Source organism: Bos mutus, chromosome 8 (assembly GCF_027580195.1).
Source record: "Bos mutus isolate GX-2022 chromosome 8, NWIPB_WYAK_1.1, whole genome shotgun sequence".
Lineage (NCBI taxonomy): Eukaryota > Metazoa > Chordata > Mammalia > Artiodactyla > Bovidae > Bos > Bos mutus.
In genome coordinates, this window is record NC_091624.1 from 9,018,584 (window position 1) to 9,044,524 (window position 25,941).

Here is a 25,941-nt window from a genome sequence, read left to right on the forward strand (position 1 = left end):
TTCATCCACTGCGAGAGCTGGGCTTCTATTTAATGGGGGGTCTCTCGGCCCAGAAGGAGTTGGAGGCAACTCTAGGAGCAGCAGGAGCATGGCAGAGAGCCTGACACTGGGCTTCGGGGAAACGGCCAGCATGGAAATGCTGCCGGAGGATGGCGGCTGCAGGCCCAAGGCCAGGGCTGGGCTGGCGTCCAGGAGGAGCAGTGCACACTGGCCTCTGACCTGCTGCCTGCTGTCGATCCCCATCCTGGCCGCACTCACCACCTACCTGCTCGTCGGCCAGCTCCGGGCCCAAGGAGAGGCCTGTGAGCTCCGGGTAAGTGAGACTTCTCAGTGACCTGGGGGTCCGCAGACCTCCAGAGGCCACCTGGCCACTACTGCAGCCCTGGACAGAGCTCCGGGATCCATCACGGTGCTTGCTTCCACATGCAGAAGAGAGGTAGAATGTGAGGGGTGGAGAAGTCCAAACTGGTTTTTACTCTTAACATTGCCAGGGTATGAATTGTGCCTTTGGATGTTTATTTTGGAAAGAACTTCAAGCCACGTATTTAGATACTTATAATGTACTGATAATTTGGGGGTATTCCTTTTCTTTAAAAAAAGCTAAATTATGGGGGGAGGAAGTGCAAAACTAATACATAGTTGTCGAAAAAAGAAAATACAGATAAAGGGAAAAAGATAATTATCATTACCCATAATGCATGAAGGTGACTATAATTAACATTTTGGGGTACTTTTCAATAAGATGGGTTTATTTTGAGTCTCCTAATATATTGTGATTTTATTTATTGTTACTAAATTCACAGCAGCATGATGACATAGATGGTTGTATTATATTGCTGTATATGTATGTGTTATAATTTATTTAATCAACCCCCTTTCTTGGGTTTGGAAATATTCTTTATCAAAGCTCAAAAGAGAACCTCCTACCTGATTATTTCTCTCTCCGGTCTTGGTCGGGGTGGGGTGTCAGGGAGCTTAGTCAAAGAATATTGGGTCTAGGAAAACAGTGATGCAATGGTTGGAGAGTGCTGACAGGTGATGGGGGAAAACAGTTCCAGACTAGGAACTCCAAAAACCTCAAAGCCTGAAGAATGTGTCATTCAAGCAATACCCTTTTTTAAAAAACTCTCCTGCATAATCTGTGATAAGTTATTTAACTTCAGTCCAAAGTATTAAATTTCAGAGGGGAAAACAGGTTCTTCAGTTAGTTTGGAAACCTGTTCTCTAAGCACTGCTGGTACTTGAAAGCAGAGACATGCTGAACCAGTCATGGTGAGCGTGTAACTCTCACCACCCATCGGGGTCAGCAGAGATTAGGACCCTGAGACTGACACCGGCTGAGATTCGGACACCAGCATCCATGGCCACATGCCACCACCATTCAGGAAATGTAGAAACAGGCAGACAACCAGAATTGCTGCTCATAATTACAGGAGAACAGGAGGGCATGGGGGTCTGGGCTGTGACCCTAGACCACTGTGGGGCTGGTTCCTACAAAGTCAAACTGTAGAGTCCAGTCAACATTCTGGACTCTGTCCCTCTTTAGCCAGAAAGAGTCGGGTGCTCTTGAATGAGGCACTGAGTGCTTTCCAACCTGAGCTCTCCTTGGTTCTGATGGAAAACCCTGTCTCTGCCCAGGGGTGTTGATCTAAAAGTCCATTGGGTTGGATGTTGTGGTCCCTCAGGGGGCAGTGATGTATCCAGTCAGGAAGAGAGTCCAGGCACAAGCTGGCACTAGACAGGAAGCCCTGTGAGTGAAGGAACCACGTGCCTGCCCTGTTGTAGGCACTCAAGAGATGCAGAAGTTAATATTCCATTCTGTCATTGCTAAATCAATCTCCCTGGAGAGTGAACATGCGGGGACTTTTGGAGCTGTGGTTTGGTCAGGTTATACAAGTTCTTGGTCAGAAGAAAGAGAAAGGGAAATGAGGTTAAGGCTGGGGAGCATGCAGGAATTGGAGTCCTGAAAAGAAACACCAGCCCTATTTAAAGAAGAGACTTAAATAAGAATGTTTAAAGAATTTAAAAGAGGTTCAAAGAAAGGTCAATTTGCTAAAATGCAGACGGATTAATGGGAACCACAGGGCTGGCAGCATCCTGGTGCTACCAACAGTACAGAGTTGGTCACTGCCTCTTGACCCGAAGAGGCAAACAGAGGGAGGCGCTTTAAAAAAACCCAAGGAGACCTAACTTGTAGGAGAGGGCCTGCCTGGAGGGGCAGCAGAGAGGCAACAGAAAGCGGGCAAGGGAAACTCTGACCAGTGTCTGGTCCCAGCCTCTCACCCCATTGGGCAGAACTCAGCTGGAAGCTGGATTCAAAAGAGCCAGGGAGGCAGCCTGCCAGGAGGGAAGACTCGCCAGGCACAGGACAGAGAGTGGACCCAGAGAGGCTAGCAGACAATAACTAGCTCAGAGGGGATGGAAGACAGTGGGATTCAAGACGGAAAATCAGTTTACCAGTACAGCTTGGGCAGACATCGCGATGAAATGTCAGGGTTCTTAGCCGCCCGACTTTGAAGCCCAGCTCAGGAGCTTCCGGTTGTGTGCATAAGCATGAGGCTTCTGTGTGTGTGTGTTTGCCTGTTCCTCTTTCTAACAAAAAGGATTCTAATATCTGTGCTCTGACAGCACTAATAAAGCACGTGCAGGTGCCGTTTACATGCTGGAAATGTGGGGAGAGCCACAGGAACGCGTTCAGAGGACTTGCCGGCACCGGCTGTCACACGGGGTCCATCCAAACTTCCTGTAATTGGAGTGACAGCTGTGGTAGCTGATTGGCTTTCTCCAGAGGGCAAGCCAACTTCTAATTTCTCTATGATAGAAGGTAGTCTTGCAACTCGGAGCAAGGTGCCCACCTGAATTAGGTACCTACCTTTGCACTGTAACTGGGAGGTGGGGGTATTATCTTTCCTGATGTTCACATTTCAGAGAGATGCTCCCAGGTCCAGGGAGAGGGTGGCAAGAAGAGACCTATGTGGTCTTTGAGTTTCTATACATTCCAAAGCAGAGAGAAACCACTTATGAGTTTTCTAACATAAATGTTCGAGGAAAGAGGAAGGGAAAGAAATTTCTCTTATTTTGAACAAAGCTTCTTATTTTTCATTTGCACTTGTCCTTATGACGTAGATGCCACAGTTAGTAAGACCTAGATCCACATCTCAAACCCAGATCTGTCTCCCTCAGAGCCTGAAACATTCCACAAGCCCTGCAGATACAAAGCCCCGCTGTGATCTGCCTGTGGGGACTGCCCAGAGGCACCTAGGGGCAAATCGCCACCTTCCCCATCCTCCCTTCCATGGGCTTCCCCTCTGTGTCCCCGTCCTCACCTCCTCCTCCTCTTCACCACCCCCACCCAGCCCCACAACCACCGTCTGCTGACAGCCTGCAGTGAGATCCACAGGATCTGAGCTTGTTTATGGAATGATTTTTCAGGCCCAGGCAAATCAATGCTAACACAAGAAAAATTAAGAGAGGAGGGTCACCCAGACCTTCAAATATATTCATAGGCCTGAAGAGCTGGCTGACAGCAGAGGATAAGCTGATGATAACACGTTAAAGACAATATCGAAGATATGCTATGAGCTCCCATCTCACACATGTAGCGTGAGCTCACAAATGTGATCCCACTGGACGTTCATCCCAACCTAGAGAGGCAGTGAGAGGGGGAACAGAGGCATTTGGCAGACGGGGAACTTGGAGCTAGAGCTCAGCGGAGCACCCAAGGTCGCAGACTAGGGGGTTGGAGCGAAGCCTCAGAGCTGACAAATCCAGGGTGCCTTGGTTTCTTTGTTACCTCCCCTCCTCCACCGCCCCATCCACAATCAAGCTTTCAGCCAACAAAAGCACATTTGCCCCTTTGCATGGATGCGAGAGGGGATCACCCTCGTGTATTGGGGAGTTGTGGAGCATAGGGAATAGGAGAACTCTGCAAAATGAGAGATCCTGTAAAGAGGGGCCTGATCCTGACTCTCCCCATGGGAGCTGCAGTGATTCTTGGGAACCTCTTCACTGCACTGCGTACTGGCCCCACCGCGGTGGCTTCATCTTTCACCCCTCACCCTTCTTCCCTGCCTCTGGCTCCTCAGCCCCTCTGGCTCCCCGAGGTCCCCTCAGGGCTCCAGTGCTCTTGCGTGCCAGGTCCTCACCTGGCCTCTTCCCCCTGTGAGGGTTGCACTGAGAGACCTCCTCATTCCACCCGTGGAACAACCGTAGGAGGCCAGCATCCCTGAGGATCTTTTCTAATCTACCTCAGAAGAGAGCTGAGGCTTGAGAAGAGGAGGCTCAAAGGGGCTTGAAAGGAAGAGAGTGAGCAACACGCAGAAGCTCCCCAAGTTTCCGTTTTCCCATCATACCCACCCCACAGAAGAGCCCTGAGGATGCTAAGGAAACTTCGTAAAGCCCCTCGAAAGTACTTGGCAATCTAGGCACTGCTGGGTGTCTGTCCCTTCCTTTCCCTTAGTAGCAGGGCTCTTCAGAGATTTATAGAAATTAAAAGATGGCAATACCCTTAGTCCAAGGGTCAACAGCTATGATCCATGGGCCAAATCTCACCCAGTGTGTGTGGTGGAAACACAGCCACACCCATTCGCTTACACAGTGAACATGTTCACACTGGATACATTACACACTGGACATTTTCATACAAACAGTAAAGTATTTGTGACAGGCCCTGTGGTCCACGGAGTTAATATTTACTACATGGCCCTTCCCAGGAAGTGTTTGCTGACCTTTGATCTAGTAGAATGTCCTCGTTTTACAGTTCAGGAAGCCAAGAATCAGAGGAGCGAAGGAAAAGTCCAGGGTCACAGAGCAGGTCAGGGGCAGGCCTAGAGCTAGATCCTACATCTGTGTTTGCTTGGCCCCACGCTACCAGAAAACAGGACCAGTTCCTTTCTTGCTGGGTCCCTAGGCTAGACTTTGGAAAAGCAACAGCGACTTGTGTGTAGTCTTCCAGGTTTTTCCTAGCAGCAACAAAAACGGTCACCAGCACTGTTAAAAAAAGAAAATACTTTAAACAGGACTCTTCCTTCAGGAAATGTGTTAGGAAAGATTCAATGTGACATGTTATCCAGTAAGTTGCAGAGAAGAAATAAAAATTAGATTTGAGAAGGTTGGGCTAGTTGCCTTTAGATGAAGCGATCATAAATATAGCATCAATTAAATATATTATGGTCCTTTCATGCAATGGGAAACTAAAAATGAAGCATCTCGTATGAACGGGTGGGACTTTCTGGAAGATGTATGTTAGGTGAAAAAAACCAAAGTACATAACAGCATATAGAATGCGAAATACTTCATTTTCTGAAAAAACAATGTATATTAATATATATGGATGTGTCTATAAATGCATAGACTATCTCAAGGAAGACGATTAAATAGACTGATAACTCTGTTAGTATCCAAGTAGGGAAACTGGGGAGGCTGGGTAACAAATGAAATAGGGAGATATTCTTGAACCCATAACATTTTGGACAAAATATATTTGTTACCTATACAGAAAAAAAAAAAAGAAAGAAAAATAGACACAGTGAAGCATTTGAGACTCTTGAAGCATGCTACATAGATTTGCATTGTGGAAAAACCGTGAGTCAAAAATTCAAACCCAATTTGAATTCTGGCTTAGCCACTTCTTAGCCATGTTACCTAATCTTCCTGGGCCTCAGCTTTTTAATGTATGAAATAGGGATAATTAGAAATAAAACACTTAAAGTATCTGGCAGGGTGTGGAGTATTAGCAGTCGTAGGAGCTAGGCTCCGGGAACTTCCCTGCTCATGGAAATTACGTCACAAGAGGACGATTTCAGCAGCCTTCCTGGAATCTGCCATCAGCAGTCCAGAGAGCAGGTTCTGGCACTGGAAGGTTTTTCTTGGTCTCTGATATTTGTGAGCTGTCTTCATACCTCCTTCTCCACCCTGGTCTTGCCCCCTTCACCCACACTCCAGTGCATCTTTTCCCAGCTGCTCTTGAACATGGCTCAGGCATTCTTTTGGCCTTTAGTGGTGGTCTACATTTCTGACTCAGGCCCACAGGTACCTGGAGTCTAGGCCTTCATCTTCCCTCCAGCACAGAGTCTGCATTCCAGGCATAGCTGAATGCACCGCACTGGCTCAGCCCGAACCCAGCACAGATCCACAGGTCAGGCACTCAGTGCTGTGTGATGAATAGTCAGGAATGCCACGGGAGGCATGGCTTCCCAGGGCTGCCCCACCGTCAGTTTCAGTCCTTTCCTCCAGGTCCTACCTCTAGAATCATCTGCATGTACTCTCCTCACCTCTCCTCCGTCCCCTCCAATCTCATTTCCAGCCTTTCCTGAAAATCCCTGCAAGGCTCCTGGCTCTTATTCCCCACACCCCTCTTTCTCCTCCACATGGCCCCTGAGACATCCTGGTTTTGCTCCAGATCAGCGGGACCCAACAGCGACGCCAGCTCAGGCTTCAGCATGGCACACACTACAGGGACAGCCATGGCCCTTCCAGGCCACAACTGTGACCTTACTATGATCTGTGGGCTTCCCTGGAGACTCAACGGCAAAGAACCCGCCTGCAATGTGGGAGACCGGGGTTCAATCCCTGGGCTGGGAAGATCCCATGGAGGAGGGCATGGCAATCCACTCCAGTATTCTTGTCTGGAGAATCCCCATGGACAGAGGTACCTGGTGGGTACCTTGGGTCACAAAGAGTTGGACATGACTGAGCGACTAAGCACATTATAATTTATTATATACCAGACTCCATTCTAAGCTTTTTCATATTCAGAGTTTTGAGACAAGCACATGAGGTCACGCCTATAAAGTTCTTAATGTGGGATCCGGCATGCCACACGTGCAGTGAATGCTTACTGTTGATGCTTAGTGCATCATCTCAGTTAATCCTTGAAATCACACAATGAAGAAAGTACTGCTATTATCTCTGTTTTAGAGAAGATGAATCTGAGGCTTAGAAAGTCTAAACCATACACAGAGCGATATTGGGATCAGAACCCCTGTGCATGTTCGTTCCTCTTAACCGTGAGGCTAGTCTGCCTTTGAGTATAAAGCCAACAAATTATTCACTTTCTGGGGGTAGTCAGAGAGGATTTAAAAATGATACCCTAGAAAATGCCTTTCACATAATAAGTGCTCAAAAATGCGACTTCCCTTTCTCCTCCGGAGACACCAGGCAGTCCCTAGCACACAGAAGGCACTCGTAAGTGTTTCCTGGATGGACAGGAGAATGGAAGAATGCACAAGGTACCTGACCTCCCTAAGCCTTAAACTCCCCATCTATAAAACAGAGAGAGTAACACATTTTCTTCATGGCATTGCATTGAGAATTCTGCACGATGTCCAGAAAGCTATTGCCATATGATAGATGCTCCACAGACATCATTTCTCTGCTGAGGCCACCTTTAAGTGCTTTATTTCACTGAAGCTGTTCCCTCTGTTGGATGTAAGGATTAAGCCCCTTTGCTTGTCTAGAGGAAACACAGTTGAGAGAAGTGCTTTTTGTAAATTGCAGAACCCTGAGCATTCAGTGGCTGCCTCTGCTGTAGCCTCAAGGAGTCTGGGCACAACTGGAGGAGAAGCCCAGCCCACTCCCAAGGTCAAACCAGAGGCAAAGTGCAGAGAATCCAGAGGAGGTGAGGGTGCACTGCAGAAATGAAAGGAAGGGAGGGCAACTGAGCAGGTATGTGAATTGCACACTTCCGCTGGAGCTCCTGGCTACTGACTCCATGATCCATCCATTCCCTCTTTAAAATAAACACACATCACTCAAGGCCAGCGTCCTCTTCTAACAGAGCAGAGGCAGCCCAGCGGCAGCAGCACCGTGCCTCTCAGAGGTCATCCCCCAGCCTGGTGTCCTTAACAAGGCCCTGCAGCTGAAAGCAGCAACAAGCATGGGCTTTGAATGGGTGAGGCTATATCCCAATCCTTCAACTCCTGTAGACTCAGCAAGGGCAGGAGTCTAGAAGCAAACTGTGGACTAAGGAGGCCTCCTGTTGGGAGGAGAGAGCCATCCAGAGGGTCAAAAGGATCCAAATGTGCCACTCATCATAAAGAGACCCAAGGGTGGCTTCTGTTTACCACTGCAGCGGTGGGGATGAAGGGAAGGTATGTGGAACTGTTGTAGCCACACGTGCTGGGAAACAAACTCACTCAGAAGGACAATGCAGACAATAGAGTGCAGTTTATTACACCGGCAGGCCCAAGGCAGTCTCCTCTTAGCCAAGGACCCCAGCCAGTTTTTGTGAAAACCTTATATAGCCTAAGTGTACATGCCCAAACCCACCTCCCCAAATTCCCTGAAACTAGTCTGAACAAAGGAAAAAGAAAGATACAATCAAAGTTAACCCATGATTCATATGCCTTAAGCCTGAGTACTGGAGTGGGTTGCTGTTGCCTTCTCCAGATAGTTAACAGTGGACAATTATCAATAGGCTTGTGGTCATATCCCAATAAGCATAATAGAATGTATGATTCTATTCAGTTGCACAGATAATTAGGGTATTCTTTTAGGCGATGGAGAGCCCTGGGGCTCTTCCTTGCCGAGGGCCTGGTTTTCCAGTTGGTGTGTCGTTTCCATAGATACTGGGCATATAGCTCAAAGTCCATTAGTCCGGCCCAAGATGGAGTCCTGCTTTCAAGATAGAGCCTGTTCTGTTTCCTCCTTCAGAACCAACAACACATACCATAAGGATTGACTGAGCCCAAACAAAGAAGGAAAATGAATCGGCTTCCTACTCTATGCACATGGTCTTTCTTAGCCATCACAACAGTCTTGGGAGGAAAGAATCAGTTTGCTTTTACTGATGAGACTGTCTCATTGAGGTTATCATGTTTATGTGCTTAGTCATGTCCAACTCTCTGCAACCCTATGGACTGTAGCCCATCAGGCTCCTCTGTCTATGGGATTCTCCAGGCAAGAATACTGGGATGGGTTGCCAGTTCCTCCTCCATGGGATCTTCCTGATTCAGTGACTGAACCTGCATCTCCTTCAACTCCTGCACTGCAGGTGGATTCTTTACCACTGTAACCACTAGGAAATAATACAGCTGAGATTTCCACCTTTTGTTGGGCTGCAAACACCACATTCTTTGCCTTGCACCACTTGGAGTGTTCCATGTAAAGCTCCATCCAGCACACCTTGGAGGAGGATGAAATGAAATGGCCTTGGCATCAAACATTTCCTGGTTGGGTATATCCTTGTGCAAGTACCAACAGGAAATTGCAAAAGGAAAAGGCAAGGCAACACGCACCTGTGTATTTCTCCTCGAAGTGCTGGGAGAACGTTACGGGTCATAGAGCGTTTATGCCTTTGCAACTGTGGTATTTATGTGGTATTTATGTATTTATGTGGTATTTATGGTATTTCCCATAGTACAGACTATGGGAAAAAGGATAAGTGCGTCATTAGTTAAAACATGCTCAAGGGATTTTTCTGGAGAAATGCCAATAAGAGAATCTCAAAGACCATATCACTTCAGGCTCATCCACCATGTAGTCAGCTAATGTTTATAGGGCTCCTGACATGTACCAGTCTGTACTTGGTCTAAAGGTTCAGATCCCTCCCTCTCTTTGCCTTTGACTTATAAAGACGATAAACAGGTGACAACCTCTCCTGAGGGCAACTGGAGTACTAGATGAGGCAAGCACAAAAGCACTAATAGTACCTGGCACCAAGGAGCCCTCAACTAGATTGCAGTCTCCTCCTTCCCTCCATCCTTCCTTTTTCCTTGTTGGACGTATTACAGAATTTCCAAAATGTCTGAAGTAATAGGTCATGGTTAGTTTGAGTTGCTGCTGCTGCTAAGTCACTTCAGTCATGTCCGACTTTGTGCCAACCTATGAACTGCAGCCTGCCAGGTTCCTCTGTCCATGGGGTTTTCCAGGCAAGAATACTGGAGTGGGTTGCCATTTCCTTCTCCAGGGGATCTTCCCAACCCAGGGACTGAACCCGGGACTCTCATGTCTTACCTGCTTCGGCAGGCAGGTTCTTTACCAGTCTCCAGGGGATCTTCCCGACCCAGGGGTTGAACCCGGGTCTTTCATGTCTTACCTGTTTCGGCAATCTCCCCGACCCAGGGACTGAACCCGGGCCTCTCATGTCTCACCTGCTTCGGCAGGCAGGTTCTTTACCAGTCGGTTTCCCAGGTGGCACAGTGGTAAACAGTCTGCCTGCCAATGCAGGTAAGACAAGAGACGCTGGTTCAATCAGTGGGTTGGGAAGATCCCCTGGAGGAGGGGCATGGCAATCCACTCCAGTATTCTTGGCTGGAAAACCCCATGGACAGAGGAGCCTGGCAGGCTACAGTCCGCGGAATCGCAAAGAGTGGACCATGACTGAGCACACACACGCTATGGAATCTATTTGCACCATCCCCTCAAAAAAAAAAAGCAATAAGGGGAAAAAAAAAATCAAATGCAAGTGAAAATTCCCTGATCTAAAAGAAATATCTTCCCTGCTGACTCAAATGGTAAAGAATCTTCGTGCAATGCAGGAGACCCAGGATCAATCCCTGGGTTGGGAAGATCCCCTGGAGGAAAAAATGGCAACTGACTCTAGTATTCTTTCCTGGAAAATTCCATAGACAGAGGAGCCTGATGGGCTATGGTCCACGGGTTCCCAGAGAATCGCAAGTGACTGAGCAACTAACACTTTCACTTCTACCTTTATTAACTAACTTCATAAGAACTAAAGGGGAAAAAGCATGAGTTTGCTTTGCTTGGGCTAATAAATACCAAAGTAGCAAGCGTCCTACTCTCCCATCAACATAATATGCTGGTGTGCAGACACATTTGCATTTTCTGATTCTGATCCTGGCCAGCTTTCAACAAATATTTCTAGAGCTGTGACTATGCTCCAAGCAGAGCCTGATGAAAACAACCTTTAAGGCCTCTGTACTAAACGATTATGTCTATCCACTTCTGCCTAATCATTTTTTTTTTTTAAACAAAGTCTCAAAACTTTGCACGTATTTAGAATACGTGCAAAGTTTTGGATTTCTAAGTTGTAAAATTCTGGCTAAAGTCACTGAAACTGAATCTTACTCCATCTTCTGCTCTCTCTTCTGTCTGTCATTCTGGTGCCTGAGCATCAATTGGACAATCCAGTGGGGGAGCAAGGCACTGTCTTGAGGTGCTAGGAATGTGGGGGTGAGCAAGCCAGACCAAGTCTTGCTAGAGAGAGAAAAGCAATAAGCCCACAAATAAGCAACAACACTTGAGGGAGTGATAAATGCTCTTAGGGGGGAATAAAACTTGGATCCTTATTCTCAGCCAGTGATTTGAGAAGGCATTTAATGGGAAATAGATAACGTATATTTCTCAGGGGTGCTCTTGGATTCCGTATCTATTCAGATTTGTGAGCTAATGTTGCAGTAACCAGCATTTCTCAGGAGCCATCATCTCCTTGGTACCCCAGAATAACCAAAAGTGATAAAGAGGTGTCAGGGTTGGAAGACAGTAAGCCACTTACTGACATTTTTTCTAAGCAACCACCTTGAGAGCAACAGGCATTAAGCCAGGACACATGCGTAAACCTTGCCTTGAAAACTTTCTGTTTCATCCTCTCAAATCTCCTGTTTATTCATTCTTGCTTCTCATCACAGTCATCTTCCTTCCTTGATAGAGTGATTATTAAGAGAAAAAGTGGACTTTCCTGGTGTTACTGTGCCTAAGAATCCTCCTGCCAATGCCAGGGACATGAGTTCAATCCCTGATGCAGGAAGACTCCACATGTCATGGAGCAACTGGGTTCACGGGCCACAACCACTGAGCATGCGCTCTAGAGCCCATGCGTTGCAACGACTGAGCCTGCGTGCCCTAGAGCCTGTGCTCCTCAGCAAGAGAGGCCACCACAATGAGAAGCCCACGCAGCACGACACAGAGAAGCCCCCGCCTGCCACAACTAGAGAAAGCCTGTGTGCAGCAACGAAGACTCAGTACAACCAAAAATAAAAATAGATAAATCATTTTTTAAAGAAAGAGAAATCGCAATGGAAGGCTTCAGATGCTGTTCTTGGAAAGAGAGTCCCAGCTGACCTTCTTCTTGGAGACTCTTGGAATGCTTTGTTCTTCAAACCTGCCAACTGGCAGGCACTGTCACAGCCTCCAGATGTTTCGTAGCATACTGGGTGGGCCACTTCAAACCCACACACATCCACCCATATATGAAAATAAAATGTGTGCCCAAGTTACAGACATCCAGCAGAGCAAACAGGGAAATGTGTTCATTCCCAAATTCTTGCTAAAGACAATCGAACTCTGAGCCACGAGAAATGCTCCAGACTCTTAGCTGAAAGTCTGCTTAGACAAAAATAAGCAGGATGTTCACAAAGATCTCTCAGCGAAGAACTAAATGAAGTAGAAGGCCAACCGGGGAAGGTACCGTTTCCTACACCAGGGGATGCACCCAGGCTACCCAGTTCTCTCTGAAAATTCACCTTCAGTTTTCTACCTTGCCAAAGGAGCAAGTCCTTTATCAGCTGTGTCAATAACAAGTAAGGAAACAGGCTGCAGAGTGAGCTCATTTCTAGGCTGCTTCGCTACCTACCAAGCTCATCCAAGTTATCCATGCTGGATAAGTCATCATGTTGATTGGGCTTAAGTGTTCAAAGATGACTGTGCTCATGGCGCTATGCTAAAAGCATATAATGTGTTCATTTGGCAGCGGAAATCCCAGTTTCCCAACTGCTCCTGTGCTCTGTTGAGCCTCTTGACTCTTGCACAAGCTTCTGGCCTTGTCTAAAATGGTCATTATCTTTATTACATGGCTAATACCTGTACGACTCAGTGCAAGGGTAATCCCCCCTGATTCCCCTACTTCTGGGCCAAGTTCCTGTTTTCTGGACTCTGTGTTTCCCCCACTGCCACAGTGCATGGAACCTCTAGCACTTATCCATCCACCTCAGCACATGAGGAACTTGCCCGGGATTAGAAGGAATAATGGCTGAGGACTTAGGATTCTGGAGTCAGTTGGCCTGGGCTAAAGCCCTGCTCCTCCACTTTCCAGGTATAAGACACTGGGCAAGTTTCTTAGTGTCCCCAGGCCTAGTTTTCAATATGAGGATATAAAGAGCATCCACTGCAGAGACTCACTGCCAGGATGAAGGAGGTAACGCATATGAAGGGCTTAGCACAGCACAGTGCCGCTACTCAGGGAATAAATAAGGCTACATTTACTGCCTTTTTCAGGTCTCTTGAATCATTCACTTAGTTGCCTCTAATGACTGGAGTAGAGAGAACTTGCTGCTTCTCTTGCTCAGTCGCTTCAGTTGTGTCCAACTCTTTGTGACCCCGGGGACTGTAGCCCACCAGGCTCCTCTGTCCATGAGATTCTCCAGGCAAGAATAGTGGAGTGGGTTTCCATGCCCTCCTCCAGGGGATCTTCCTGACCCAGGGATCAAACCTTTGTCTCATGTGTCTCCTGCACTGCTGGCGGATTCTTTACTGCTGAGCCACCACGGAAGCCGAAGAAGACGTGGAAAGGGATAAATAGTGGATAACAAGGCTGGGATGGCAGCTGGTACTTTAATTCCAACATAAGCATTTAGCACTGTGTCTGAAAGGTTATAGGGGGCACCAAAGGTTTAGGAACAGAGTTGTGTCTCAAAGTGATGCTTTAGAGAAAGCCCTTTGAAGGCAGCTTAAGAGATGGGTTAAAGAAAAGGAGGAACCAGGTGGAGGAAGACCTGTTAGGAGGCTGTGGGAAGGATCCAGGAGAGCAGTGTGCTGAAACCTGGAATGGAGGCATGAATGACAAAATTTTCAAAATAAAAATACTACTTGGCTTCGTGGAAGAAGAAAGCAGCAAGCAAACGTCAGGCTTGGTAACTGAAGAGAAGCAGTAGTGGCGCCATCCACAGAACTCGCAAGTGGAGAAAAGGGTGCTGGGAAAGCGAGAAAGCCACTAGACAATTTGGGTGGGCGGCTTCTAGTAGAAGTTGGGTAACGTGTCTTGGGAGTAACACAAGCCTGGTGGTCTGGGCTCTAACAAGATCACTGTTATCACAGAACTGCTCAGACCTAGACCCACCAACAACCCAGTTACATCCATAAGACCACATATGCACATGCAGAGAATCCATACATACAACATGTGTAGACACACAGATGCAAAAACACATTGACTTACACCCTCTCCTACTGATAAAACTGCCTTCTCTCTTACTCACACAGTTTCTCGTTCACAAGCACACACACACACATACACACATGAATTTTAAAATGTAAAATTAACCAAGTGTTCATGGTGACACTATGATCAGTGGTCACGTGGACTATGTAGTTACAAGAACCAAATCAGAAGACTCAGAGTTGAGTCAAATTACAGCAGAGAAGACAACATTGGATAATGTAAGACAGTGATCTTATTCCTAAACTAAGAACTTAGTTTTGCTCCTGAGTTCGTATGCAAGTCTTATGAGTGGTGGTTCTTCATTTCCTAGGCCTTCTCCACACTGACTCATACATTTTCTTCATCTCTGACCCAGGAGTTATCTGTTGCTGGGGATGTTATTATTCCCATTTTTCAAATGAAAATGCCAAAGCTTGGAGTGGAAGTATCTTGCTCAAGATTATACTGTTAATAAATGGTGGAAACAGGACTCAAATCCAGTCTGTCTACCCCCCAAAGCAGTTATTCTTTAACTACCCTTTGGTATCTGAAATGGCTCACAAACTAGGGTTGCAAGAATGAAAAAGTCTTCATATAGTACAAAGCAATAAGGCAGAATTGTGGAGGGTGATGATGAGAAAGTACAGTCATTTCTTTTTCAGTCTCATTTTTTGCAACAGTTCCAATTTTTAAATTGTGCTGAAGAAAAGAAAATAAAGCAAGTGTGGCTATTTGTTCAAATAACAGAAGCAACGATAAGATGTCAGAGTGCCCTAGAATGGAGCAGGAAAAGCTCTGAGGACAAAATGTTAAAGCTGAGCTTCAGAGACAAGCCTAGGAGAGAGAAAGGTCACTGGGGAGCTGGAAGAGGAAAGGAGAGAGCTTGGGTGCGAGACTGCCGTCAACCCATATTCTCACGCCCATCTCCCTTCTCTCTGAGGACCAAGGCTGCGTAGCAGCAGCATCTTAACTGTGCTCATGATATGAGCAGTGGGTCAAAAGGACCACAGATGACCTGAACCATGTCTTTCTTTCCCAACAGACTCCAAAAGAGCAGGAGATTGGACCTTCGCATCAGCGAGCTTGTAAGTGTGTTCATATTTTATGCCATTTCTTGTGGGGTGCAAGAACGTTTCTTGCGGTTCTGATATGTGGGAAGTTCAGATGTAGACTGAGAGGCAAAGTGAGGCTCCTCCTCAGTCACTAGGAAGGCAGAATGGTGCCATGGCCAAGTGTATGGCCTGTGGAGTTGACAGTCTTTAAACAAATAATTTCACCTTCCTCGGTCTCAGTTTACTCACCTATAAAAATGGTGATAATGGTACCAACCTCCCAAGGTTAGTGTGGATTAACTTCTGGAAAGGTATTTTTGCAATACCTAGCACACCAAATGTATGCAATAATTCTTCTTTTTATCATCAATAACATCATCTTTATTACTACAGTTAGAACACAGTTATCCAATATCATCATCTCTGAGAACTGACAGGGAAACAGAGGTCAGAGAGGGAAGGGGATTTGCCACGGTCACATAGCCACAGAGCAGTGCCCAGCTAGTTCTGTTAGCACATTCAGATGGCTCAGAGGATACAGCTGAAGGGACAACGAAGAAGGCCAATCAGCTCCCACAGAACAGACAGAAGCAAAGGGAAGGCAAGATGAGCCTTGCTGAACCCAACCACGTGCCGGAGTCACTTTGAGCACTCATCACCCATGGCAGGAACTGATGTGCCCACCTTAGGTATGAGAAAACAGAGTTTCAGGTTGAATGACTTGGCGAAAGTCATGGGGTCAAGGTTCACTTGTGTTCAAGATTATTTCTTCTGAGGCTGCCCTGCCCCTGGGGGAAAAAAAAACAAAAACCCTGAAGCAAGCTGGAGGAGAGGAATGCTTCTCTCCGGTTGCAGGCACCATGCAACTCCCCAAACGCCGTCTTCACTCCAGTCACCCTCCCATTCATACAAGCATTTTTCTCCTTTCCTTACAGACGCACCTCCTGGAGCTGACAGGGAGAAGCCAAGGGCACACCTGACAGGTAATTCTTCTGAGTGTGTTTTTGAAGAGGCTAAGGGCCATGGACCTGAGGCTTCTTTCAGTGCTTGCCAAAACTCAAGTGTGTAGCTTTAAAATGGAAACCACACCCCTTGGTAAAAAGACTCCTCTCAGTCAAGGGTTTTCAGATTTCTTCTTCCCTTGAAGGGTCCAAAGCCCCTTTGTTTCTTGGGCATTTTCTTTCAGATTCTATCAGCTCTCCTCCTTCTCTATCATTTCTCCCTTCATTCTCACACTTGCTCATTCAGAAATGACTTTTCTCAGATGCAGAGAGTCACATAATTACAAATCTAGTCAAAGATGAATGTTCACCTGAGTTGCCAATTTATTGAGTCCATCTGTGCTCTATTCAAGATGAATTTATTGGACATTTACACTCAGCTAGGTATTTCTAAAGAATTTTCATTGATGTAAAAGATTAAGAGCAATCTCTTAGCATCACCAATTAGTCAGATTCCTAAGTTTAGTGTTGACATTCCTGACACCTTGTGTCTGGAGTCACACATACTTCTAAGACTCCAGAGACGAGAGCAAGACAGTGCAGAAGGATGTGTTAAAAACCCACTGAAATACTAGAGCGTTAAAAGAAGCATATTCTTCTGACCTATAACAAAGTCTGCAACTCACAAAGGGATACCCTGTGGCCCATATTTGCCTTAATGTTTGACCAAGTGGGAACTGTGGTGAGTCCTAAGTGAGGATGAGGGCCAGGGAGATGTCAGTTGCTATCACTCACCACTTACCTATGAAAATGGGAGATAATGAACAGGCTTGGCAGGAAAATCCTAGACACCAAGTATGGAGATGCCACTCCTTTTCCTATTGAATGGGGGGAATGGAAATTGGGACAGGAATCTATCCCAAGTTCACTGAGCTTTTAATATGTCTCAAGCACCACTGTTTTCCCTGGTGGCTTAGGTGGTAACAAAGCTGCCTGCAATGCAGGAGACCTGGGTTCGATCCCTGGGTCATGAAGATTCCCTGGAGAAGTGAATGGCAACCCGCTCTTAACATTCTTGCATGGAGAATTCCATGAACAGAGGAGCCGGGCAAGCAACAGTCCATGGGGTCTCAGAGAGTCAGACACAGCTAAGTGAGTAACACTTTGAAACACTAAACACTATGGTAGACATTTTACATTCACAATCTCTTTCAACCTGTGTATCAGCCCAATAAGATGGGGAAACTGAGGCTCAGACAACTAAGTTCACTTTCCCAAGTCACAGGATGAGGAAGAGTTGAGATTTGAGACTGACTCCAACTATTTCCACTACAACATACTTGCTACTCAAAGTCCTGCTTGCTGCTGTGTTGACCTAGCTAACTGCATACCAATTTAACAGAACTGACTTTGTCTAGAAAATATATGCTTTTGCTTCTAATCATCTGAAATTAAGTTTTGGGGTTTGTTTTTTGTTTTTGTTTTTTTTCTAATTTTTGACTGCACTCGGCACACGGGATCTTAATTCACTGACCAGGAATGGAACCCGTGTCCCCTGAAGTGGAAACGTGGTGTCTTAACCACTGGACTGCCAGGGATGTTCCAGGAGATGACTTTTTTAAATCTACTGCATCACCCACAAAGAGGGAGTACAGACTATCAGAGGTCACTGGTAAAAATGGCTTTTACAGATTTTGCAGAGAAAGAACAGAGCTGTCCAGGGGCCACTCAGTGCAGGGATCAGGAAAGACCACACACATTCTAAACGTGTGTCATAATCGCAGAAGAAGTCACAACGTAGTCAGCAAAGGGAAAGACACTTCAGAAAATCCGGGAACCAGGTTTTGGTCACTTACCAGGTGAGAAGTTTGCTGAACACTTCTTTAAATATAACCTATCCCCAAACTGTGGCCAACAGTACATAATGGTTATTGCTATGAATTTCAAAAGCAGTTGTAGGAAATTAAAATGTGTTTTTCTTTTTTCTGAAAAGTACCAGTTTTATTGCAGGTTATCTTATTCAAAATCAATGGTTTGAATCAATGGTTTGATTCAATTTTTTTCTGCTATAGACAAAACCTCATAAAAAGCATTCATTCATATATTCTATATAATGTATGTGAAAATGAAAATGTTAGTTGCTCAGTTGTGTTCAACTCTTTGCAAGCCCATGGACTGTAGCCCGCCAGGCTCTTCTGTCCATAGGATTCTCCAGGCAAGAAAGCTGTAGTGGGTAGCCAGTCCCTTCTCCAGGGCATCCTCCCGACCCAGGGATCAAACCCAGGTCTTCTGAATTGCAGGCAGATACTTTACTGTCTGAGCCACCATTTTAAATAATGCAAACATAAAAACATATAAAGTATATATAACATGAAAAAGGTTTATTTTTTAATGTCAAAATGAAAGATGTTAGCTTATTTGGGGAAAGAGAATAAATATATATAGAAGTAACACTGTATCCAGCCATCATGATGAAAATGTCCACGTCTCATTCATCTGCTCTTTAGAACAAGACCTTTGTCTCCAGTTCACAGACAGGAGACTGAGTTTCAGACAGAAGAGCCTCCATGTTATAGAGTCAGGATTAGAACAGGGCCTGGGTGGTCCAGAGTCCCCGTCTCCTTTCACTCCTCAAGTCTGTGGTATTTTGGCTTACATTTTGTCCCTTTTGATGTGGGAGAAGCACTGCAAAATCTTCTGGATCTCTGGCGTTCTGCATGCTAATTTTTTATTAATTACTGCCTGTGTTTCATGTGGCTTTGGAATAGGCATTGGAAGGAAGTGATAGGGAACATGACTCTCTCTGACATCTCTCTCAGTAGCACAGCATTTCCGAAACCAAAAGGCTAGTAAAAGTGAATGTAGTTTAGAGGACGTTCCTAACATACATCATCTCTTAATCCTTTCCACTGGTATTATCTCCTTTTCTTTTTACGTTTGTTTTTTTTTAATGTTGTTCTTTTTTTGTTGTTTTTTAAGGAAAAGTACAGCAAAAAACAAATCCTCTTTAATACTTTATGCAAAAGGATTATTGCAAAGTGGAGAGGTAGGAAAGGGAAGAGGCTTGCAAACAGAAGGATCTCAGACCATAAAGTCTGCAAGTTTCTCAAGAGATAGGCTGAAGGGTTTTGCTTTTATAGAAGGGAGTACATACAGCTAAAAAGAACCATGTATGGGGAAGTGGGATGGAAGTTTGGCTTGATCAGCTCAGTGAATGCTTTATCCTGAGGCCAGCATATTTTCAGGAGGCTGGCTCAGGTTTAGGATCAGGTTGAGGGTGGACAGAATTTCAGGTGCCTGGAGCAAGGAGAGTAGGAGATTTTTTTTAACCTTCTTTGGTTTCTAAGATCAGAGGGCTCAGAAAAAATTCAAATTTATCAAACAGGAAAATTCAAGTCCAGAGAGGCCAAGTGATTTGCTTGAGGTCCCCTGCCTAAGATGCTACTCTCTGAACAGAAGTCTATGTCCATTCACACATCCTCTACTCATTCCTTCTCAAGGACACTGTTAGCGTTGGTTTTATCCAATCTCTTTACTCTTTGAAAATAATGTAAGATTTTTCTAAGCAAATTCCTTAGGTTCTGACACAAGCAATGAAACCACCCTCTTGTCTTTGCAGTTGTGAGACAGACTCCCATGCAGCCCTTGAAAAATCAGTTCCCAGCTCTACACTGGGAACATGAACTCGGCTTGGCCTTCACCAAGAACCGGATGAATTACACCAACAAATTCCTGGTGATCCCAGAGTCGGGAGACTACTTTGTTTACTCCCAGGTGACATTCCGAGGGACCACATCCGAGTGTGGTGAAATCAGCCAAGGGAGGCGGCCAAACAAGCCAGACTCCATCATTGTGGTCATCACCAAGGTAACAGACAGCTACCCCGAACCAACCCAGCTCCTAATGGGGACCAAGTCAGTGTGCGAAATAGGCAGCAACTGGTTCCAACCCATCTACCTAGGGGCCATGTTCTCCTTGAATGAAGGGGACAAGCTGATGGTGAATGTCAGCGATATCTCTTTGGTAGATTACACAAAAGAAGATAAAACCTTCTTCGGAGCCTTCTTGCTTTAGTGGTATGACAGATGTCATTGTACGGAGGTCCTCTGTTTCTTAGGTCCTAATTTTCCTCACTTGTAATTATAACCAGGAGGCTTTGTCGGAGGATAGAGACAGCAGTTAAGAAATTTAGGGGCCAAAAATTCATACTTTATGTACCTGACTGATGAGAATACTAATCAGAAAAAGGCAGAAGAGAGCAGACCTATTATCAGAACTGCTTGGAAGAGTGGTGAGTTTCTAAACATTAAAACACTGATCACCAAATGAATGGAACATTTCCATGCCTGGCTCCTATGCATTTGTCAAGAAGAGGGCCTAGGTACTGTTCAATTTTATTATGCAGCATTTGCTTCAGTTTAGGAAACTTAAAAACAAAATTCAAAGCCCCAGAAGTAGTCCAAACACTTCAGAGGCAAAATCCTGCATTAGTTCCCCCAAACACATACTTTAATGCCTTACCGGAAAAAAAAAAAAGAAAAAAGAACTGATATTTCTTATAAATGTTCTTCAAGAAAAGGAATTAATTTTCATGCCATCTATGTCCAATGAGAAAAACTACCTTTCTATTTCTTATGTACACATGCATCAAAACAAGCAACTGTGAGTTCCACATGCATATTGAAAACACAACAGCACCTGCTCAGCACAGTGTTCTTGAGCACCTTTTGTGTGTGTGCTAAACCAAAACACACTATGAAGAATGAGACAGACTCTACCCAAATGTATATGAATACCTGGCTCCTGGTCAAATGCCGCTCAACGTATTTCAAGGTCTAATTCCAACTCCTAACAAGTATCACCGGATACTGTTAAACAGAAGATTTCTGGAGCTCTCCTCACTATGTTAGACAACCAGCTGATTAGGCCACTCAAGAAACTTGAAGACAAGAGTTCTAGAAAACAGACCAACCATATAACAAAGTTGATTGATCCCAAGAGATGATGGACTTATTCCCTGGAGGGAAAATGCCAATCACCAAATCTGGAGATGTTAACTGAGATCTGCTTTGAGGTTTGACTCACTTTATGTGCAGAGTGTTATATGGGTACTTTGAAAATACTCAAAGGGATTTAAATGTGGAATTGGCTCATCAGCCCAGCCAAGGCGTCTTTCCTGAAGAAGAGGCAGAACACTCTCCTGTGCTTCTATGAGTTCATATCCTCTATGATCCTCAAATCTGTATGATTTTCCTGCAACCATATGTCAAAGGTTGGAGGGACATTCTTGTTCTCTTAGCCTCTGTTGATTTGTCTGTAAAGGAGGAATCCATCAATTTGTTTCCCAGGATCAAATGCGCTCATAGGGATGAAACATGTTAGCTTTGAGCATTCTGTGAAGCCCGCGAGTGTGTCAGTGTGACTTGGGGAGTGGTCTCCAGCACCTTGGCCTTTGTTATAGATATCCCCTATTGTGGGAGACCTCACAGATGGGTCTGAAAGCAAGCCTGGCAACGACATCACTCTTTCCTGGGCTTCCCTGGTGGCTAAGCTGATGAAGAATCTGCCTGCAATGCAGGAGATCTGGGTTCAATGCCTGGGTTGGTAAGGTCCCTTGGAGAAGGGAACGGCTACCCACTCTGGTGTTCTGGCCTGGAGAATTCCACGGACTATTCCACAGGGTCACAAAGAGTCGGACATGACTGAGCAGCTTTCACTTCACCTCAGTCTTACTCGTTACCGCAGAGGCAGAGACGTGTGTGTGGGGTTCCTGAACACGATGACTAGTGGAGCAGTACTTGACCAACACTTGTTGAGCTGTAAGTAAATAAAAATTAATTTCTTAGTTGGGAGGTTAAGGCTCTGAAGCCCTCAGTTTCTACCAACAGTCAGCAAAGGGCTCAGCACGAGCAAAGAGCAGGGCGTGGTCCCTTCCACCTGGTTCAAAAGTGTCTTTACAAGGGAAGTAAAGCTGGCATCCTGAAAGGAGGTGGGCGGGCAGCAGAGGGCCTGGGGAAAGGGCATCTCAGTCAGAGGAATTACCCTTTACTTAAAGCAGAAAGGAAAGGTTTCTCAGTAACTACAAAACCAGCTTGATAAGAGAATGTTCCCTCCACCAACTCCTAGAAGAATAGTTATTTGCAATTCAGGAATGTTTTTATCAATGACTCCAGCCTGGCTCTAGGTCAGAACTAACCCTGTTAAGGAAATAAAATGCTCTGTCTGCATCTGCATGTGAGCACCAAGCATCTTGGGATGTGGAAAAGGATTTTCACAGAGGTGCCCAGAGTGGCCTGCTCACTTTGCCCTCCTCTGAAAAGAACCCCTTAGCAAGGGCCTTCAAATCTTCCCTCTGTTCCATAGGGAATCTGGTGAATTTGGAAGTTTATCCAAAAAATAGGAATTTCCTACTCTCCTAAAAGACTTGAGGCTTTGGAAAAATCCCCACCACATATTTGTTTTGCTCTTGATCACTGAAGATTGTATTTTGCTCAAGTTTTCATTGCTGAAATGAAATGGTAACTTCTCTGTTAATGCTGAATTTGTTAAATCCTCTTTGATATTCCTTTTATTGCTTAAGTAGGCCAAACATTGCTAGTGGGACTCAAGTCAGAACTTCTGTTTCCTTGGCATTATTTCCATGACAAAAATTAGTACACTAGTTGTGAAAATGAGGTGAGGGAATGCTGTTTAAGGAGTAAATAGAGTGCATTCAAAGATTTAGAAGGGGAAAAGGAACATGCTCACATGCTTTGGAAAATAGTTAATTTAGGGAGAAAATGTTTTACTGGTTCTAAGTCTATGAGAAGGCTGAACTCAAATCAACTCCACAAACATTTACTGAGTACCTAACTTGCCCTGGGGATACAAAGAAAAATTATTTTCTCTTCTGATGTGTTCATTCTAACTGCTTAGCGCCCCCACTGTCTGTAGATCTTTTAATTTATTTTGGTTGTATTAACTAATTAATTTGCTAGCTTTAGGCATGTGGGTATTTTCTCATTATGAAAATGGGTGCCATTTGATGAAGGATAATCATTAACAAAATGACTTGTGCTTACCCTAAGTGGTTTTTTAAACAGCTATTCAAGGACAGTTCTCTATAAATAAAAGGGGAGAAAACAAAGATACTTTCTGTGGTAAAATCTACTAGCTAAGCCACATATAGAAAAAGGTTTTTATTATCTCCTGGACTAGAGAAGATAATCCATCAACACCAATGATACTATTGTAACTTTGGGGATAACTCAGATGTTTTGAAAAGCCTGTGTTTCTCAGCCAGTACAGGAACCATGATCAAAATGCATGAGGTCACTAGCATTTTGACGTGGTTTGGTCTATTTGGCCCAACAAAATTGCTTAAGCTACTACACTTCCTAAATTGTTTGGCTAAGGTACAGTAGGACATGAAAAGGTGCACTTTCACATCCTGAAAAGCGTCTGGTTCAGTTCAATAACAGGGCATGCCAGAGCCCTGGGCTCCATTTCAATCAAAGCTACACAACCCCAGAGGAAATGCCACCCCCCTGATTGTCAGTAACCCCTCTGGATTGTAAAAGTTCAACTAGCTCACTGCACAAGGCATGTCTGTTGCCAAGTTTCTCTTGCAAGGTATTTTCCCAAGTCCTTTCCCAGTCGTATTTTCATGATTGTGACATTGGGGATTAATTCTTTAGGTCAGGACTGTTTATACGCTGCACCTTGCCAAACACATGCAGAAGTCACTTTCCTCAAGATTTCTTGCTCTCCCAGGACCCAGAGCCCGGAAGGATTCTGCCATTTTTAGAAGAAATTTTTTAAAGGATGCACCACTATCCTGGATATTAAGAGCAACTGCATCCTGCTGGCAGCTGGGCCTGGGAAGAATTCAGTGAACTATTAACCCCTGAATGCTTCTGCCCCAACAGTGAGAGAATGAGGGCCACAACAGTCACATCTATGCCCTGCCCCACTCTGACAACCGTATTTACAACTTCCCAAGCTCTGATACACGTTTGCCGCCTGCCATCTCTCCTTCCATCGTCCCATTTTAAGGAAAAAGTACCATACCAGCCCATTCAGAACTTTTTCAGGACCACACAATGAGCTAATGGCAGATCTGGAGCTGGGATACTAGCTTCCTGAATCATAATCCTAGGCTCACCAATTACCCTCTGCTCTTATTAAACAGTACTCCTCTTAATAACTGGAGGAGAAATTAGAGGAAGACGTGAGAAATATCAAGTATCAATGGGGTGATGTAGAAAGGGGAAGAGATTTTTCTTATTTCCCTAGAAGAAAGAACTAAGGCTAAGAAGTTGAAGTTACAGGGTCACCATTTCTGCCTTGATATCCAAATGAACTTTCTATCCCTGAAGAGAATGTTCCCAGATAGTGAATATTTAGTCCCAGAAGATATTCAAGTAAAGGACTCATCTTAAGGTTTTTGTAGAAACCATACTTTCATTGAGGTGAGAAGAAGAATTGAGTCAAAGGATTTTTGAGGTCTTTTCCAAATCTTTGTGGCCATTTTTTAATTGATTTTTTAAGTCCATTTTTAAATGGACTTCCCTGGTGGCTCAGACGGTAACACGTCTGTCTACAATGCGGGAGACCTGGGTTCCATCCCTGGGTCGGGAAGATCCACTGGAGAAGGAAATGGCAATCCACTCCAGTAATACTGCCTGGAAAATCCCATGGACAGAGGAGCCTGGTAGGCTACACAGTCCATGGGGTCACAAAGAGTCTGACACGACTGAGAGACTTCACTTTCCTTTCCTTTCCTTAAATTGATTAATGTTCTATTTGATTATTAAGAACCTGGAAGGCCTTGTCAAGGGTTCAGGGCTTCTAGCCTAGAAGTGGTTGCCATTTCCTACTTTCTCAGAGACTGTCCAACACAAGGGACTCTGAGATCGTGACCAACAGAGCATGTCATGGAATTTTAGAGAACTGTACAGTTTATTTGCTCCAAGTTATATCATTTTAAGGATGAAGGAACCCAGACTCAGAAAGGTGATGTGAATGGCCCAATGCCAGGCAGTAACAAGTAGCAGTGTAAGGCTAGAAGGCATATCTCCTGACACCCAGACTAGTCATCTTTCCATGTCATCCACGACTCACTTTCTTGAGCATCTGTCATATGACAGCACTTCCCTAGATGCTAGAGAGTCGAGACAACAAAGAATATGAAGGGCGAGTCCCACGCTCGTGTCGTGTTCAGGTGGAAGGAGACAAACGATGCTGAGTAACTAAAGAAGCTGAACTTCATCAGATGACTTTATTTGTAAAGTCATGAAATATGTAATCTCCCCCCTTTTGTTTCAGGGGTGAAAAGATTAAACAAATGTTTATCTGGTTTTAATGATAAGCCCCATGTGCTTTTACTGATTTTATGTTTTATGTTAAAACATCACAAACCCAAGGTAAACTGCATATTGTATGCTGTTGGATATGTTCTTAACTAATCCCATGTCTTCTGGCACTACTGTATGTATTCAATCACTGTGAATGAAATGTTGTACGTTAAAGTATTTAATAGATGTAACTTAATAAACTGGCATTGAAAGCCACAGAATTTTAATAATTAGACCAATTCTTTTGTCCATCTGTGCATTTATTTTTCTTTCTAGATTAAGGTCCAAAGATAATCTCTTGAAGTTTTAAAATGCATCTAGTTCTCCATGTATTTGAATCCAAAATGGCAACTGATTTTTCACAGGTTATTATAAACCTTATGACCAATTGATTGTTAAGCCCAAAATATTGTACCACTCTGGTCAGATGGAGGAAAGGAAGAGAAGCACAGAATATGATGAGTTCCTTTCATGAATTAGGAGATTCTGTAGTTAAGCGGTTTAAGCTCACACTAAAC

General features: G+C 44.8%; 1 protein-coding gene across 1 annotated transcript; it reads left to right on the forward strand.

Annotated features, from left to right (window-relative positions):
* On the forward strand, positions 1-25,653 carry TNFSF15 (TNF superfamily member 15). Its single transcript, XM_005901082.2, has 4 exons — positions 1-313; positions 15,138-15,180; positions 16,083-16,130; positions 19,708-25,653. The coding sequence occupies exons 1-4, from the start codon at positions 89-91 to the stop codon at positions 20,160-20,162; spliced, it is 771 nt and encodes a 256-aa protein (XP_005901144.2). The 5' UTR covers positions 1-88; the 3' UTR covers positions 20,163-25,653.
* The last annotated feature ends 288 nt before the right edge of the window (positions 25,654-25,941 follow it).